The following is a 16,978-nucleotide window of genomic DNA, read 5'->3' as shown; positions in this document are numbered from 1 at the left end:
GACTTGTATTTAGAATATAGAAAACCACATGTAATTCAAAAACTTGTATTTACAATACAGAAAACCATGTATAACCCAATTTTTTTAAAAAGGCAAACATTTGAATAATGCTTCACTAGATAAGATATATGGATAGCAAATAAGCGTATGAAAAGATTCTCGAAAAACCTCTGGTAAGACTTCTACAGAGAAATAGAAAGTACAAATAAATAGCATAATGAATGAAAAGTGACACGTAACTATAGTTACAGCACATATGAAAAAGATAAGAAAACTGTCATCAACCTCATGCCAATAGATTTGAAAACTTAGGTAAAATAAATTCCAAGAAAAACACAACTTTTCAAAATTAACTCCAGAAAAGTGGAATAGTCCTATAAATACGAAATATTCCTATATATTAAAGAAACTGAAATAGTAGTTTAAAATTTTCCCACAAAGAAGTTATTTTTTAAAGAAATCCTTATGTGGAGATATACGTAATTCTGTATTTATGAGTCAATATAATGATTGTTTTAAAATACTCTCCCACCCCCCAAAAAAGGGGAGAGAGATGAAACAAAAATAGCAAAGCTGATAACCTACATAAGCTGAAGGATGGCTATATGGGGGTTAATTACACCATTCTCTCTAATGTTGAGTGTGTCTGAAAATGTTCATAATGAAAGGTTAAAATAAATAAATAAAATAAAATCTTTCTGCAGAGAAAACAACAGCCACAGTCAATTTTACTGGTGAGTTTTACCAATCTTGCAAGTAATATATCATTCCAAATTTACATAGACTCTTCTGGGGAATAGAAAAGGGGGGATTTTTCCTCAAGTCATTCTATGAGGCTGGTACAACTTTGATACCAAAATTAGGCAAGGCCGGTGGGGGGAAGAAAAGGAAAACTACAGCCATTTTATTTACAAATACAGTTGTAAAATTTCCTCCTAAAATATCAGTGAATCAAATTCTACGATGTAACACACTGTGACCAAGTTAGGTTTATCCCAAGAATAGAGGATGATTTACTATTAGGAAATCTATGTCATACTCGGCATTAACAGATAAATGAGAAGAATCTTCTCCATAAATACAGGAAAAGCATTTGATAAAAAATCAACACCCAGGGAACTCCCTGGCAGGCCAGTGGTTGGGACTCAGCTCTTCCACCGTTGGGGCCAGGTTCAATCCCTGGTAGTGGAAATAAGATCCCGCAAGCCTCACGGTGCAGCCAAAAAAAAAAAAAAAATTAACACCCATTTATCATAAATGCAGTAAACTAGAACTAGAAAGGAGCGTCCTTAACTTGGTAATAGATATGTACCAAAACAAACAAACAAACAAAAAACAACAAACAAAACGAAACCAAAAACAAAACCAAAACTGAATGTAACCTAAGCACAAGAACTGCAAAAATATACCCTGTATTTAATCACATTATTGGTGGTAGAGTTGGTATCATTATTCTGAGTGTTTTGTGTATAGTATGAGACAGACCAAATGAGTAATTGTCTGGTATCACTGAGAGATGAGATTTTTTTTTTATTGTAGTAAAATATACGTAATATAAAATTTACCATTTTAACCATGATTAAGTGTACAGTTCAGTGGCACTAAGTATATTCACTAACAATGTTGTGTTAATTTCTGCTGTTCATTCTTTTTTAAGGCTGAATGATATGCCACTGTATGTATATACCACATTTTGTTTATCTGTTCATCTGTCCAAGGACATCTGGGTTGCTTCTACCTTTTGGCTATTGTGAATAATGCTGCTATGAACATTGGTGTACAGATATCTGATTGAGTTCCTCCTTTCAATTGTTTTGTATATATACCCAGAAGTGGAATTGCTGGATCACATGATAATTCTGTTTAATTTCTTGAGGATTACTCTTTTCCACAGCAGCTGCACCATTTTTCGTTCCCATCAGTGATGTACAAAGAAACCACTTTCTCCACATCGTCGCCAACACTTGTTTTGTTTTTCTGATAATAGCCATGAAGTAGGATTTCAGCGTGACTTTTCTTTGCATTTCCCTGATAGCTATTATGTTGAGCATCTTTTCACATGCTTATTGCCATTTTATATCTTCTTTGAAGAAATGTCCATTCAAGTCCATTGTTCATTTTTTATTTTTATAAATTTATTTATTTATTTATTTATTTTGGCTGCATTGAGTGTTCGTTGCTGCACTGGGGCTTTCTCTAGTTGCGGCGAGCAGGGGCTACTCTTCGTTGTGGTGGGCGGGCTTCTCATTGCAGTGGCTTCTCTTGTTGCAGACCAGGGGCTCTAGGCGTGGGGGCTTCAGTAGTTGTGGCTCGCTGGCTCTAGAGTGCAGACAGACTCAGTAGCTGTGGTGCGCAGGCTTAGTTGCTCCGAGGCATGTGGGATCTTCCCGGGCCAGGGCTCAAGCCCGTGTCCCCTGCATTGGCAGGCGGATTCTTAACCACTGTGTCACCAGGGAAGTCCCATTGCTCATTTTTTAAATTGGGTTGTTTGGTTTTTTTGGTTGTTGAGTTTTAGGAATTATTTATATATTCTGGCCAAAGATGGAACAATTTGAAGTTCAATAAAAATTGTAATAGATTAAAGCACATCAAATATGTTTAAATCCATGCATTCATTAAGATATTTTTTAAATGCTTACTAATCAATTTTAGAGGATGTTAAAGAACCAAGGCATTATTCTGAAAACTGATAAAGAGAAATTCTATACTCTAAAAAAATCATTTTTAGGTATATACCCAAGAAAATTCTGGATACATGTGTAACAGGAGACATTCACAGGAATGTTCTTAACAACACTGTTTATAATAGCAACAAACTGGAAACCCAAATGGCCATCCTCAGAATGAATAAATAAAAAACTGTGGTACATTTACAGAATAGTATACAGCAGTAAAAAACTGAACTATGAAACAGACAAATATTAGTAAGGTGTTGAATGAAATATGCAAATAACAAAGGACAACAAATAACATGATACTCTCTTCATGGAAGTTCAAAACTAAGCAAAACCAAACATGATATTGTGTAGGCATGTATACGTGAGTACAATTTTTTTCTTAAAAAATTTTTTTCTTTAGAAAAATCAAAGGAATAACAAATACAGAATTCTGGATGATGGCACCCTAGACACGGGGATAAGGAGCGGATGAACAGGTGAGGAGCACGTGGGTAGATGTTAAGTCCTGTTGGTGTTCTATCCAGCCTCTTGAGTTTTGCAGTGGGTACACTGGAATTCAACATATTAATTTAAAAGTTAAAAGTTATACATGTATAAATTTTTAAAAGAGGATCATGCCAGCATCAATGATCACTGTGTGTCATTAATCAAAGGTTATAGGGCTTCCCTGGTGGCACAGTGGTTAAGAATCCACCCGCCAATGCAGGGGACAAGGGTTCGAGCCCTCGTCCGGGAAGATCCCACATGCCCTGGAGCAACTCAGCCCGTGTGCCACAACTACTGAGCCTGCGCTCTGGAGCCCAAGAGCCACAACTACTGAGCCCAAGTGCTGCAACTACTGAAGCCTCGCACCTAGAGCCTGTGCTCTGCAACAAGAGAAGCCACTGCAATGAGAAGCCTGAGCACCGCAACAAAGAGTAGTCCCTGCTCGCCGCAACTAGAGAAAGCCCGCGCAGCAACGGAAGACCCAGCGCAGCCATAAATAAATGAATGAATGAATGAATGAATGAATGAATGAATAAATAAATAAATAAAATAATTAATCCATTCTGTCGTCCTGACGTCTGCCTCCTCATAAAAAGCAAGGTGACTTTTCTAATCCGGGCAGCCACATGAGAAACTGAAATGAGTGGGAGGGGTGGTAACTGTTTTCACTTTTCTCTTCCTGTTTTTTTAGAGCCTGGGAAAGAAAGTCAGAATTTCCAATCTTTTCCAATTCCCACATGATTCCCTAATTTAGAACGAACTTAGAGGAAATAAAACGGCTTCCTCCATCTGGGGAAGACTCTGCCGCCTGCCATGGAGCAGCCTCATTCTGGGATGAGGAAGCTGCCTTGGGGTTGGGGGGGCCGCGGTGCTCCAGGCCCACCCTCACCCGCTCGAACGTGCCTTGGGCTTGGCCTTGGGGGAGGCTGAGCTCTGCCCGGACCGCTGCACCCCTGGCGAGGAGTTACAGGACGTTTAATTAGTGGAAATGCTTTGGGAGACGGCTGGACCCCAGGAGGAAGCCGTGGGGAGACAGGCGGGGGATGTGACCCTGCGGGTTCAAGCGGCCCCTGGGGGTCCCGGACCTTCTAAAACAGAGGCGGCAGGTTGCAGAGACGAGGCTCCAGAGATTTACCTCTGGGCGCCCCCTGCCCTCCCATTGCCCCCGAGGGCCGGCAGTGTGGATGATCTTAAACAGATGAGCCTGGGCCCGGTTCGCCTGTGGGAGCGGACGCGGCGCGGAGCCTCGGACCACCCTAGTGTGCAGCAGGCTCCGCGAAGCCCACGATCCAAGCACTGCCAGGTGGAGAGGTCCGGGCACTTCCCTTTCCCCTCGTTGCAGCCAGATTGGGGAGGACGGGAAATTAAAAAGTGCTTCTGCGGCAACAACCACCGAGAACGACCAGCCCTTTTATCGACTAGGAAACCGTGAGGAGTTCAGCCACCTGGCCTTTGAGGGCAAAGCAGGCCCGAGCCCTTCCCTGCGCAGGGCGGGCGGTCGAAGCCCAGCAGCCCTGGCTTTGCTCCAGACCCGGCTCAGGGTGACATCACCAAACTCCTCGGATCGGAGGAAGGGGGCCCCGAAATCCCCTAAAAACATTGTGAGTAATCGCCGGCCCCGCCCTCCAGGCGGGGCCCAAACTCGGGAACGAGCCGAGCCGCCCCGCCAGCCCCGGGAGCGGCCCCCAGGCGAGCAGCCTCTCGGTGCCCCGCGCAGCGCGCACTGGCTCCGGGTCCCCAACAGCGCTGGCACGCACGGCCTCCCGGTCCTCCGCGCGGCGCTCACTCGCCCCTAACCCCCGCGAGGGGCGGCGGCGGCGGCGACGGCGGCGACCCAGCGCGCAGGCGCGGTCGGATTCCCGGCAGTGACGCGGCGGCGGGCGCGCGCAGCGCATTTCCGCCTCTGGCGAATGGCTCTGCTGTAGCGCGCGCCGCGGGCCCAGCTGCGACCCCGGCCCCGCCCCCGGGACCCCGGCCATGGACGGTGAGGGCGACCTCTGACCCCGCGGGGTGGCGGCGCTGTGGCCGCCGGGACCGCGGCCGGAGCCCCTGCGTCGCCCTCCGACCCTTCCTACGCCGATGGGCGCTGCGCGGGGAGCGGCCGGCCGGATGGTGGCGCGGGGCGGGGCGGGCGTTCGGGGGTCTGACTCAGTTTCCCCTCTGGGTGTGGGGTGTGGGGGGGGCGTTGACTCAGTTTCCCCCCGGGGTCCGGGGGGGCAGTTCCGACTTAGTTTCCTCGTTAGGGGGGACTGTATCTGACTCAGTTTCCTCTCGGGATGGGGGTGAGGGTGCCCTCCCTTGATTTAACTTATGAAAATAGAAAAGACCCTGACTCAGTTTCCCCTGGTGGAGGGAGGCCCCCATCCCCGGCTTCCCTCAGGAAGCAGGTGCTTCTGGCTCCTTTACCCCTGCCCCTTAGTTTCCCTGCAGGTTCCAGGTGGCAGGCCCCGACTCCGTGTCCCTGGGAAGGGGCCTGCCTCCATCTCCTCGCTGTGGGGAAGCAGGCCTTCCCTGGTGAGGACAGGATGTGGGCTTGTGCTGACCCTTGTCTCCCTCTCCTTTCAGACCTCTTCCCCCTCATCTTCCCCACGGGTAAGTGGGCCATCCTTTCTCAGTGGGTTGGGACGAGCTCCCCAGGGTCAGGGGCAATGGGGTCAGCCATCTGATGGGGGCTGGCCCGCGTGTCCCCCACAGAGCCGGCCCAGGCCTCCGGCCCCTACGTGGAGATCATCGAGCAGCCCAAGCAGCGGGGCATGCGCTTTCGCTACAAGTGCGAGGGCCGCTCAGCAGGCAGTATCCCAGGCGAGAGAAGCACAGATACCACCAAGACCCACCCCACCATCAAGGTCAGCACAGCGCCCGGGTGGGGGACGCAGAGTCAGTATGGGAGGGAGTTGCATTCAGGCCCACACAGTCTGTGTCTGGGAGGTGGGAGGTGGGTCTGGAATTTCTGAGCCTCTAGGGTTCTCTCTGTACTTTGGACAGATCAATGGCTACACGGGGCCAGGGACAGTCCGCATCTCCCTGGTGACCAAGGACCCCCCTCACCGGCCTCACCCCCATGAGCTTGTGGGGAAAGACTGCCGGGATGGCTTCTATGAGGCTGAGCTCTGCCCGGACCGCTGCATCCACAGGTGAGCTCGTCATGGGTGGCAGGGGTGGTGGTGAGATGGAGGGCGGAGAGGCGGGGCAGCTGTGTAGCTAACTGTTACAGTGTTACTCCTTTCTGGAGGGAGGGCAGAATTCCTCACTCCTTGCTCTGTCCCCAGCTCTGCAAGCAGATTCCTTTGTCTTGAAATTGTCTGTGTCTCCTCTCTCAAGCGGAGAGGAGCTCCTTGTGAGCTCCATGGAAAAGGAATGGGTCCCTACTCACCTCTGAACCCCTAACCCCTGTGGCTGGAAGGGCGAGTCCCTCAGTGTCACATCTCTCGTAGTGGGAAAGAAAACCACTGAACCACCGGTCTCCCCTGAAGCTTACATACTAGTTGACAGAGGCAGGCCATAAATAAATATACAAATAACTAAACAAGATACTGTTAGGGAGTCATCATTTCAGTGATGAAAATAAAGCAGTAATAGTTTGGAAGAAGAGTCCGAGGTGGGGGAGGCGAAGGAGCTGGTCCCATTCCTTTGGATTGGGAGGTCAGAAGGGCCTCTCGCAGGTAAGACCTAAATGTGGGAAAGCAGAGAAGCACCGAAGGAAGACGCCCAGCAGAATGAACAGGTGCAAAAGCCTTTGAAGTGGGAATGAGCTTCATGTGTTTGGAGAAGGGAAAGAAGCCCCTGTGGCAGAGGGTAGGGAGCCGGCAGGGACTGCAGCTGGGGCCAGGTGCCAGGGCACAGGGCCTTGTCAGCCAGAGTAAGGAGTGGCTTTCACGGTGGCATGGTTGGGGACCATTCAAGGGGCTTAAGCACGAAGTGCTCACCTGGCGAGTGGGTGGGGGAGAACGGGCAGAGTGGGCAAGGCAGGAGGGCCCATGCTCTTCTGGAGACAGTGGGACTGATGCCCGGGGGGGCCTCAGCTTCCAGAACCTGGGGATCCAGTGTGTAAAGAAGCGGGACCTGGAGCAGGCCATCAGTCAGCGCATCCAGACCAACAACAACCCCTTCCAAGGTGAGGGCGGCGGCGGCAAAGGCCTGGGCCTGCCTGGAGCACCTCCAGCCTCTGTCGCCCCCTGAGGCCACCTTCCCCTCATCTGTCCCTCGCTGGCCAAGACCCACAGTACAGATGGAATCTTGCTGTTTACCGTTGGGAAAAGAGACCCGGAGAGGGGACATAGGGAACGTGGCGTCCAGGGTCACAGATGGAGACAGTGATGGGTCTAGAACCTTCTCTTCCTCCTCTTCTAGGGCTCCTACCATTTCACATGCCCTCAAACAGCCCTCCCAACCCAGAGCTCACCCCTGCACACACACATGTCCTGCTCCCTCCCCCGCCCAGGAGCGCCTGACCATCTGTTTTTCTGGCAGTTCCCATAGAAGAGCAGCGTGGGGACTACGACCTGAATGCCGTCCGGCTCTGCTTCCAGGTGACAGTGCAGGACCCGGCAGGCAGGCCCCTACGCCTGTCGCCTGTCCTCTCTCATCCCATCTTTGACAACCGTGAGTGACCAGGGAACTGCAGGCAGGGAGGAGGGGTGGACCTGTGAGGAGGAAGTGGGGGCGGGCACGGGGGCCTGCAAAAGTTGCTCTGGCTTCGTCCGGTCATCCAGCGTATTCGTCGTCTCCTCTGTGCCCAGCACTGTGCTGGCCGGGGAGACGAGGCAAAGAAGACCCAGAGCTGCCCTCGAGGTACAGCTTCCAGGCTGGCAGGGAGTCAGATGGGAGACAGGCATTTCCAATACGTGATGAGAGGGTGGTATGCCCAGAACTGTACTAATGACTCCAGGAAATGAACTCCCAGAAATGAGATAATGTTAGAGAGTAATAATTCAATGATGAAAGCTCACAGGAAGTTCACAGATGATTGGGCCGACATTGATCAACTGCAGTCTTTAATTAAGTAGCCAGCAGGATGAGTGAAAATAAAAGGCCTTTGGAGCCCCGAGGCCCGGAAACCAGGATGAACCGGGGGGGTCAGGAGGGAAGGGTTCATTGCCAAGGCGGGTATGAATGGGCCTTGAAGACTACTTGGGTCAGGTGGAGAAAGAGGAGTTGTGATCACGTTGGTTCCCATTGGACTGTAAGCTCCGTGAGGGCAGAGATGTTTAGGTTTTGTGCGTGGTTATATTCTTCAGGCCTAGAACAGAGCTGGGGACAGAGTAGGTGCTAGTAGATAAATAGTTGCCGAATTGGTTGGGGTGAGGAGCCAATGGGAATGGTCGAACCTTGGCTGCAGAGGTACAGTCAGCAAGCTCTATAGACAGCCTTGACTCTGGGCTGGGCAGGAGCCTTGCATTTCCTGCAGGTCAGCCCAGGAGACCTCTGGTGGTTCAGGGCTTCCTTCCTTATTCCCACACCCTCAGGCGCCCCCAACACTGCCGAGCTCAAGATCTGCCGAGTGAATCGGAACTCTGGGAGCTGCCTTGGGGGGGATGAGATCTTCCTGCTGTGTGACAAGGTGCAGAAAGGTACATACCCGGGAGGAGGGCTGTACTCTTTGGATCAGGAGGTGAAGGGCAGGGCTGAGCAGACATGGTGAGTGTCAGGGAACTGGTGTAGACACTCCCCCAACACCTTGGGGACAGTAGGGTGATGTATGTCCAGAGATAAGTAGCAGCAATTGTAGGGGGCGTCAGGCTGGGTGAGCTGAGCACAGTGACCCACGAAGCCGCCCCATCTCTGGCAGAGGATATCGAGGTGTATTTCACGGGACCAGGCTGGGAGGCCCGAGGCTCTTTTTCACAAGCTGATGTGCACCGGCAAGTGGCCATTGTGTTCCGGACGCCCCCCTACGCGGACCCCGGCCTGCAGGCCCCCGTGCGCGTCTCCATGCAGCTGCGGCGGCCTTCCGATCGGGAGCTCAGCGAGCCCATGGAATTCCAGTACTTGCCAGACACAGGTACCCAGCTGGGGAGGGTAGCAGCAGGGCTGTTGGGCCCCAGCCAGTGGGAGTGAGGCCAGGCCTGGATGTGGCAGCTGTAGGTGAGGGTCAGAAGCTGGAGTCGGGCGGGGATTTACACAGTAATCAGATTATCCTTCTTGCCTCATTTAATAGTAACGATACCCAAGACTTACTGAGCTCTTATTACAGGCATGGCCCTATTCCAGGCATATCAGCGAATTACCTGATTTTATTCTCTAATGAACCTTTTGAGGTGGGAGTGAGCATCTAACCTGCCTGAGGTCACATACTCAGTGAGTCGGCAGACCCAGACCTCATTTGAACCCAGGCCATCTGGCTCCAGGATCCTGTTGCCACACCGGATCTCTCTTAAGACTACCACACAGCCATGGTTTGGTCAAGGCTTTCGGGCATCTGATCAAATAGGAACAGCCAGAGTGATCCTTTATTCAGAGTCCGTCATCCAGCCTGAGAGTGTTTCCTGCCCTGGGAACTGTCGAATAGAGTGTAGAAAGCAACCCCCAAAACGGCCATCAGTTCATTCCACAGATAATCACTGAGTGTCCACTTGGTGCCAGGGCCTGTGCCAGGTCATCTGAATACAAAGATGAATAAGACATGTTCCCTGCTCTTTGGAAGCTCAGTCACATGAGGAAGACACACATGCAAAACAGAGCCTTAAGTCACAGAGTAACGTGCGAAATGGAGGTGTGTGCAAAATACCGTGGGAGCTGGAGCCGGCTGCGTGGAGGAGTTGGCATTTAAGTTGGAGAAAGACCCAGAAGTGCATTTTCTAGGCAGGTGGAGCAGCACCTGGAAGGGCACGGGTGTTGGAGAGCACACGGCGCAGCACGTTTGGGGACAGCTTTGTGGTGGGAGCTGATGTTGGTGGTGAGCAGGCCCCGGCAGGAGGGCTGGTTTGCTTTGTTTGCTTTGTTTTGTTTTGGTTTTGGCTGCGCCACGTGGCATGTGGGATCTTAGTTCCCCGACCAGGGATCGAACCCTCGCCCCCTGCAGTGGAGGTGCAGAGTCTTAACCACTGGATCGCCAGGGAAGCCCCAGAAGGGCCTTGAAGGTTGGACTCTAGGCATTCATCCACGGTCGCATCCTAAGGCAGTGGGGAGCCACCAAAGGTTTCTGAGCAGAGAAGTGACATGAGCAGATCTGGAGCTCGCTTTGGCAGCAGCGTGCAGAGGATCTGAGATGGGGAGACTCGGGGTGGGGAGGCCATTTTGGAAGATGTTTTGGTCATCCTGGGAGAGAAGTTACCATATGAACCTTACAGAGGGAATGCAAAGCGAGACGATCTCACCTACTGCCGGCCTCCTCGGGGACCCTCAGCCCCACGGGCCCTTTGTGTACAACACACACCAAGCCCAGTCCCCCTCAGGACCTGTGTTCTAGCTGTTGCCTCTGCTTGGAATGCTTGGCCCCCAGATCTTCACGTGATGGGCTCACACCAATGCTTCCCCGGACACCTCTAAACTAGATTCCTTGATCTTCTGGTGGTGGTACATCACCCTGTGCCTCTCCCTCAGAGCTCCTATCACTTGTATGTGGTTGTGTCTTCGCCCCTCTGTCATTAGGATGTCAACTTTTGGGAGCCGGAACCTTGTCCGCTTCCTCAGGGCCATGTCCCAGTGGCTCAGATGGAGCCTGGCACGCAGTAGGTGCTCGTTAAATATGTGTCCAGGGGGTGAATGGTAGGGAGTGAGAAAGAGCAAGATGCTGAGGATGTGTCCAAGGTTTGGGGACAGGGCAGAGAGGTAGGGAGGGAACACAGAAGGAGAAAGAACCAGAACCAGGTGTTTGAGGTGAGATGGTGAGGTTGGCTTTGGACTGTTGCCGTCGAGTCCTTTGGGGATAGCCAAGTGCAGCAGTAGTCAGAAAGTTCTGAAAGCTCCAGACTGAACTCTGAAACCATCAGAGAGAAGATTAAGAGTCTGTTGAAGTCTGAAGCTGGTCTGTCGTGCCTGGGCTGCCCCAGAGAGCAGAGGGCACAGTGCCAGGCCTGATCAAGGCTGGAGGGGAACAGGGATGTCAGCTGTGCCCCTGACCTGGGAGTACCTGTGTGGCCTTCAGAGGGCAGATTCAGCTAACAGAGGTCTTCTCACAAAGCCATGGCATTCTTATAATTGTTTTGTTTTGGCGGTGTTGGGTCTTCATTGCTGCGCGCGGGCTTTCTCTAGTTGCAGCGAGCAGGGGCTACTCTTCATTGCGGTGCGCGGGCTTCTCACCGCGGTGGCTTCTCTCGTTGCGGAGCACGGGCTCTAGGCACGCCGGCTTCAGTAGTTGTGGCACACGGGTTCAGTAGTTGTGGCTCACGGGCTCTAGAGCGCAGGCTCAGTAGTTGTGGCACACGGGCTTAGTTGCTCCGCGGCACGTGGGATCTTCCCGGACCAGGGATCAAACCTGTGTTCCCTGCATTGGCAGGCAGAGTCTTAACCACTGCGCCGCCAGGGAAGTCCCCATTCTTATAATTGTTGAGTGTCACAGAGTCACACAGCTCTTCTCATTGGCTGAGAAGGTTTGGAGAAAGGGTCTTAGGGAAGTTTGTCCCGTCACCTACCTCCCAAGGGTCCTTTGAGAGCTTTGGGGGTCCAGCTGGGGAGAGTAAGACCCGCTTTTCTCCATTACTTTCCCAGATGATCGTCACCGGATTGAGGAGAAACGCAAAAGGACATATGAGACCTTTAAGAGCATCATGAAAAAGAGTCCTTTCAATGGTAAGAGGGGCAGTGGGAGAATTAGAGAGAAGGCGGGGGAAGGGGGACCTTGGGCGCCAAGAACTGACCCAGCCTTTGCCTCACAGGACCCACCGACCACCGGCCTCCGACCCGGCGCATCGCTGTGCCTTCCCGCAGCTCAGCTTCCATCCCCAAGCCAGGTAAGGATTTCCTTAAGGTTGCCCCACCAGAACTATAGGCTCAGATCTGTTCAGCGCGTGGTTTAGACCCATTCTGGGAGGGAGACGAGCAGTCAGTCTCAGCAGCAGACGTCTGAAGCCTGCTCTCTGTTGGGCTCCTGTTTCTCAGGGCCTGAGGCCTAGTTGCCTGTGTCACAGCCATCAGGGAAGCGGTGAAGATGCAGATTCCTGGGCCCCTAACAGACCTGTGGAATCAGAGGCTCTGGAGGTGTGACCCAGGAGCCAGCAACCTCTTGGGGATGAGAACCCCTATGCCAGTTAAACCCCACTCTGGAGACCTTGAGATACAGAAGTTTCAAAAATGCACAGTCTCTGCCCTCAGCTCTCCATTGAAGTGGGGCAACAAAAAAAATCACCTCTAAAGTAGCAAAACAGCAAACTGAATGTGCTGCTGTGTGGCTCAAAGAAGAATGACGACCCCCTGCTTACTGGGTGTTGCTTGGGCCCAGGCCCGCTTAGGGCTTGGTCTTGCAGCTGTAAGATAAGGTTTCACCAGCTCTGAAAGCGTCCCTTCCTCTGAAAGGCTGTGAGAGTTTTGTGGGCTAGGGTAGACAGGGAAGGCTCCAAGGAGTTGAGGCTAGAACTGGACCTTACAGGCGAGGTCAGATCGGATTAAGAGGAGGTTGCTAGGGTGCTGGCCGTGACGCCACAGAGAAGGACTGATCCTAAGCAGTCTTGACAGCAGCTGGGGCCCAGAGGATGGGGTGGGCCTCTGAGGCTTTCTCTGACCCCTGCCTCTCTCTTTCTCTTTCCAGCTCCCCAGCCCTATCCCTTTACACCATCTCTCAGCACCATCAACTTTGAGGAGTTCTCCCCCATGGTCTTTCCTTCTGGGCAGATCCCAAGCCAGACCTCGGCCTTGGCACCGGCCCCTGCCCCAGTCCTGGCCCAGGCCCCAGCCCCTGCCCCAGCCATGGCATCAGCCCTGGCCCAGGCCCCAGCCCCTGGCCCAGTCCTAGCCCCAGGCCTTGCTCAGGCTGTGACCCAACCTGCCCCCAAGACCAACCCAGCTGGGGAAGGGACACTGACAGAGGCCCTGCTGCAGCTGCAGTTTGATGCTGATGAAGACCTGGGGGCCCTGCTTGGCAATAACACAGATCCAGCCGTGTTCACAGACCTGGCATCCGTCGACAACTCTGAGTTTCAGCAGCTGCTGAACCAGGGTGTACCCATGGCCCCCCATACAGCTGAGCCCATGCTGATGGAGTACCCTGAGGCTATAACTCGTCTGGTGACAGGGTCCCAGAGGCCCCCTGACCCAGCTCCCACTCCCCTGGGAGCCTCTGGCCTCACCAACGGCCTCCTCTCAGGGGATGAAGACTTCTCCTCCATTGCGGACATGGACTTCTCAGCCCTTCTGAGTCAGATCAGCTCCTAAAGGGCAGGGACCTGCCCTGCCCAGAGCACTGGGTTGCAAGGGATGGAAGCCCTCCCAAAGCAAGCACTTACGGATTCTGGGGGGGGGGGGGGGGTGTTCTCCAGCTGCCCCCTACTTTTTTGGGTGATGTCTTCCTGAGGAGGGGGGGGTGCATTTTATTCTTCTATTGGCAGTATCTATCTCTCTCTCTCTTTTTGGAGGTGCTTAAGCAGAAGCATTAACTTCTCTGGAAAGGGGAGAGCTGGGAAAACTCAAACTCTTCCTTCCCTTATCCTGATACTCAGCTCCAGTCTCTATAGGGAATTCTGGGGTCCCTCAACCCCACCCTCCAGCTTCTAGTACTCTCCTAGAGAGAGGGACAGGCGGGAGCTATGGCCTTTGAGGCCACAAAGCCTTATTACCAAGTGTCTTCCTCAAATCGTGGGTTCATTTACACCTTGAGCCAAAATAATGCCCCTGTTACCAGCCACTGTGTGGTGCTGGCATTCTTTGTGCCTAACCACCAGCATTTGAGGGGCTGGCCTTCCTACCCTGCAGAGGGCTCTGCCAGCTCTTTCCTTGCTGGGTTGTGGTTGAAGGGAACTGGTGGGATAGCACTGGCCCTCTCCAGGATCCAGGGAGGTTCTCTCTGAGACTGCTCTGTTCCCCCTTTTCTCAAGTGCCTTAGTAGTAGGGCGAGTTGTTTGGAGGGTCATGGGGAGAGCAGGCTGGCTGCTCTCCAGTCAAAAGGCTCAGTTTTTAGTGAAGAATCAAAGCATTTAGACTGTTGCTTTTTCTACTCTGAACTAATAAATTTGTTGCCAAGCTGGCCAGAGATTTGCCTTCTTTCAGCAAACACTCAGCACACTCTTTGCTGGTCATTTCAGGCTGGACGTTGGTGACGCAGAGTTGGATGAATACATTGCTATCCGGGAGCTTGCAGTCTGAGGTTGCCTGTGGAAACGCCTAGATACCAGCCGGTGGATGAAAGCAGGCGGCTAAGGGGGTGGGAGTTGGGGGAGGTCCCAGCCTAGTGAGAACCCGGTAGGGCCCAGTAGCTGTGGGGATGGAGCATTTTCAGGAAGGGTTTCACAGAGGCCACACTAGCTTCAGGTCTTACATCAACAGAGGAGGGTGGATTTCGCAGAGGGACTAGCCAGCGTTTGTAGGTGAGCGGGGTAAGAGAGACGTTGAAAGGTTCGATGGGGCCAGTCTGTGAAAGATCAAGAACGCGGGGCTAAGAGGTTCGGAGTTCATCCCTTAAATGGATGAGGGAGTGTTTACATCTGTTGGGGAAGGGGAGGTGCCAGGTAAAGGCCTATGCTTTGATACCCTGCCCTGGGAGCACCGAGGAAATCTTAAATCCGAAGCCGCCGTTCCACCACCACGCGCACGCCCAGGAGTCCTGAACAACAACAAATCGACTTCCAGCGGGACTAGAACTGGACGTACTTCCGGCTTGGCCCGACGCACGCGCAGTAAAGCAGGGTCGCCAGAGGCCGTGGCCCGCTAGAGCCTGCCTTCGCTAGTGCGCATGCGCACGGATAGCAGTCTACAACAGGGGCGCCAGGTAATGCGCTTCAGGAAAACCCATCCTGAGGCCGGTGGCGGCGCAGGGTTTTGCGGGAGGGTGAAGGCAGGAGCAACCGGGCTTCAGTGGGACGTGCTGCAAATCTAGCGAGTCCCCTGGGAACACAGTAGGCCCCCAGGGTGCAGACTCCGATGGACGGTGTCTACGAGGGAAGATGCCAGCTGGCGGCGGAATGTTGGCGAACCGGAAAGCATCGAGCGAATCGTGCTTCGCTCCAGGCTCTTGGTCGGGGGGCAGGGTCTGAAGCAGGTGGGCCACTCTGGGACCAGGCCAAGCTGTACTTACGCGCGAGGGGCGGAACCCGAGCGTGGCGGCCAGGTCAGGACCCCGGCCAAGCTGCCGGGGGTGCTTGGGGAGGTGGGGCTTGATGGAGCAGCGGCGCTGTGAATGGGGCGAGGGCGAGGGCGAGCGCCAGGAGGGACCTGGCGGGGTGAGAAGGCTAACCACAGGAAACTGATGGCAGAGCTGCCCTCAGTGTGGCCAACCTGAGGCCCAGAGGGGAATGAGTGAGCCCAGGTCCTCCAACCCAGGCTGTGCCTTGCTCTTCTTGGCTTTCCCAGTGTCCTGAAGTGACATCCCGTGACCCCCAGAAGCCCTGTCACGGTCCTTCCCACACTCCCTGAGTGACCTCTTCATGCTCATGGCTCACCAGTCCCAAATCCTTGTCTCCAGCCCAGACTTCTCTCTCCAGTGTGCCAGCCCACTGGACATCGCACACTGACATCCCTCAGGCCTCTCAAACTCTCCGTGTTCCAAAGAACCCCAGCCAGCCCCAGCCTGCCCTTCCCCCTCCCCGTCTCAGCCATGGCCTTACCATCCTCCAGGGGCTCCAGCCAGAAACCTGGCCACCACCATGGATTCTGCATCTTCTCCCCTAGCAACTCGAGTCCACCTCCTCACTGGGTCCTGGCAAATGTGCCCAGTTCTCCCCATCTCCACTGCCGTCACCTAGTTTCAGCCACCGCCTGTTCCACTGGGGCTGCTACTACAGCCTCCTCCCTGGCCTTGCCTTCCCTGTAGCCAAAGGGCTCTGACACCCAAATCACATCACCCTCCCTTTGAACATCTATCACACCAGAGCCTTCCACCCTGCCCTGTGAGGGCTCCTCACTACAGTCCACCAGGTGGAAGCTGGGACAGTGTTGGGAACTGCTAGCCCAGGAGCTCTAGTGCACCCATTCACAGCCCTTTCTGATTCAGCTCCAGCCTCCTTGACCCTGGGTCCCTACATAGGCTGACTCCAGTCCAACAGGCCTCCCAGGCTGGTCCTACCCAGGATACCTTTGCCTTCTCTACCTGGTGAACAGGACACTGAGCCTTTATTTTTACATTTTGGCCACACCTTGCGGCACGTGGGATCTTAGTTCCCCGACCAGGGATCGAATGTCCCGACACTGAGCCTTTAAAACTCAGCCCCGGGACTTCACTGGTGGTCCAGTGGTTAAAACTCCACACTCCCAATGCAGCGGGCCCAGGTTCGATCCCTGGTCAGGGAACTAGATCCTGCATGCCGCAACTAAAGATGCCACACACCACAATGAAGATCCCGCGTGCCGCAACTAAGACCCAGCACAGACAAATAAATAAAAAACAAAAAACAAAAGGACCCTCAGCCCTCACATTACCTCCTCCATGAAGCTTGAGCCCCTGAAGCTCTGTGTCTCAGAGCCAAGCTCATCCTGCCAAAGTCTCAGTTTATGGACCCCAGAGCCTGAGTCTCAGCAGGGCTGAACTAGGCATGTGATGCTGGGCAAGTCAGTGTCCTGTCTGGGCCTCAGATCCAGAAAACAGTTTAGACACGATTCAAGTTTGGACCTGCTGATGCCACTCACGGGAAAGGGCCCAGCCTGCTGAGGAACAAGGGGTCATGGGCTGGTGAGGAGAGAAGTGGGTCAAGGGCTGATTTCCTCTGGGACATGGAAACATCTCCCAGGCA

At 53.2% G+C, this 16,978-nt stretch overlaps 1 protein-coding gene across 2 annotated transcripts; it reads left to right on the top strand.

Moving 5' to 3' along the window:
- The first annotated feature begins 4,820 nt into the window (after nt 1–4,820).
- Nucleotides 4,821–14,284, top strand: RELA (RELA proto-oncogene, NF-kB subunit). Of its 2 annotated transcripts, XM_059932013.1 has the most exons (11): nt 4,821–5,148; nt 5,730–5,756; nt 5,859–6,010; nt 6,150–6,298; nt 7,187–7,278; nt 7,635–7,766; nt 8,630–8,734; nt 8,953–9,165; nt 11,814–11,894; nt 11,981–12,055; nt 12,850–14,284. In XM_059932013.1, exons 1-11 carry the CDS (start codon nt 5,142–5,144, stop codon nt 13,470–13,472), a joined length of 1,656 nt encoding a protein of 551 aa, XP_059787996.1. In that variant the 5' UTR covers nt 4,821–5,141; the 3' UTR covers nt 13,473–14,284. The 2 variants fall into 2 exon arrangements, with proteins under 2 accessions (XP_059787996.1, XP_059787997.1); XM_059932014.1 differs by lacking the exons at nt 4,821–5,148; nt 5,730–5,756; nt 5,859–6,010; nt 7,187–7,278 and having other exon boundaries at nt 6,253–6,298.
- The last annotated feature ends 2,694 nt before the right edge of the window (nt 14,285–16,978 follow it).

Source organism: Balaenoptera ricei, chromosome 8 (genome assembly GCF_028023285.1).
Source record: "Balaenoptera ricei isolate mBalRic1 chromosome 8, mBalRic1.hap2, whole genome shotgun sequence".
In the NCBI taxonomy this organism is placed as follows: Eukaryota; Metazoa; Chordata; class Mammalia; order Artiodactyla; family Balaenopteridae; genus Balaenoptera; species Balaenoptera ricei.
This window is presented reverse-complemented; position numbering and strand designations above follow the sequence as displayed.

Excerpts from the sequence above, each read along its gene's own strand:
- RELA (XM_059932013.1), top strand. Across the intron at positions 5,757-5,858 it reads CCCCCTCATCTTCCCCACGG|AGCCGGCCCAGGCCTCCGGC; the intron begins GTAAGTGGGCCA and ends TGTCCCCCACAG. Across the intron at positions 8,735-8,952 it reads GTGTGACAAGGTGCAGAAAG|AGGATATCGAGGTGTATTTC; the intron begins GTACATACCCGG and ends CATCTCTGGCAG.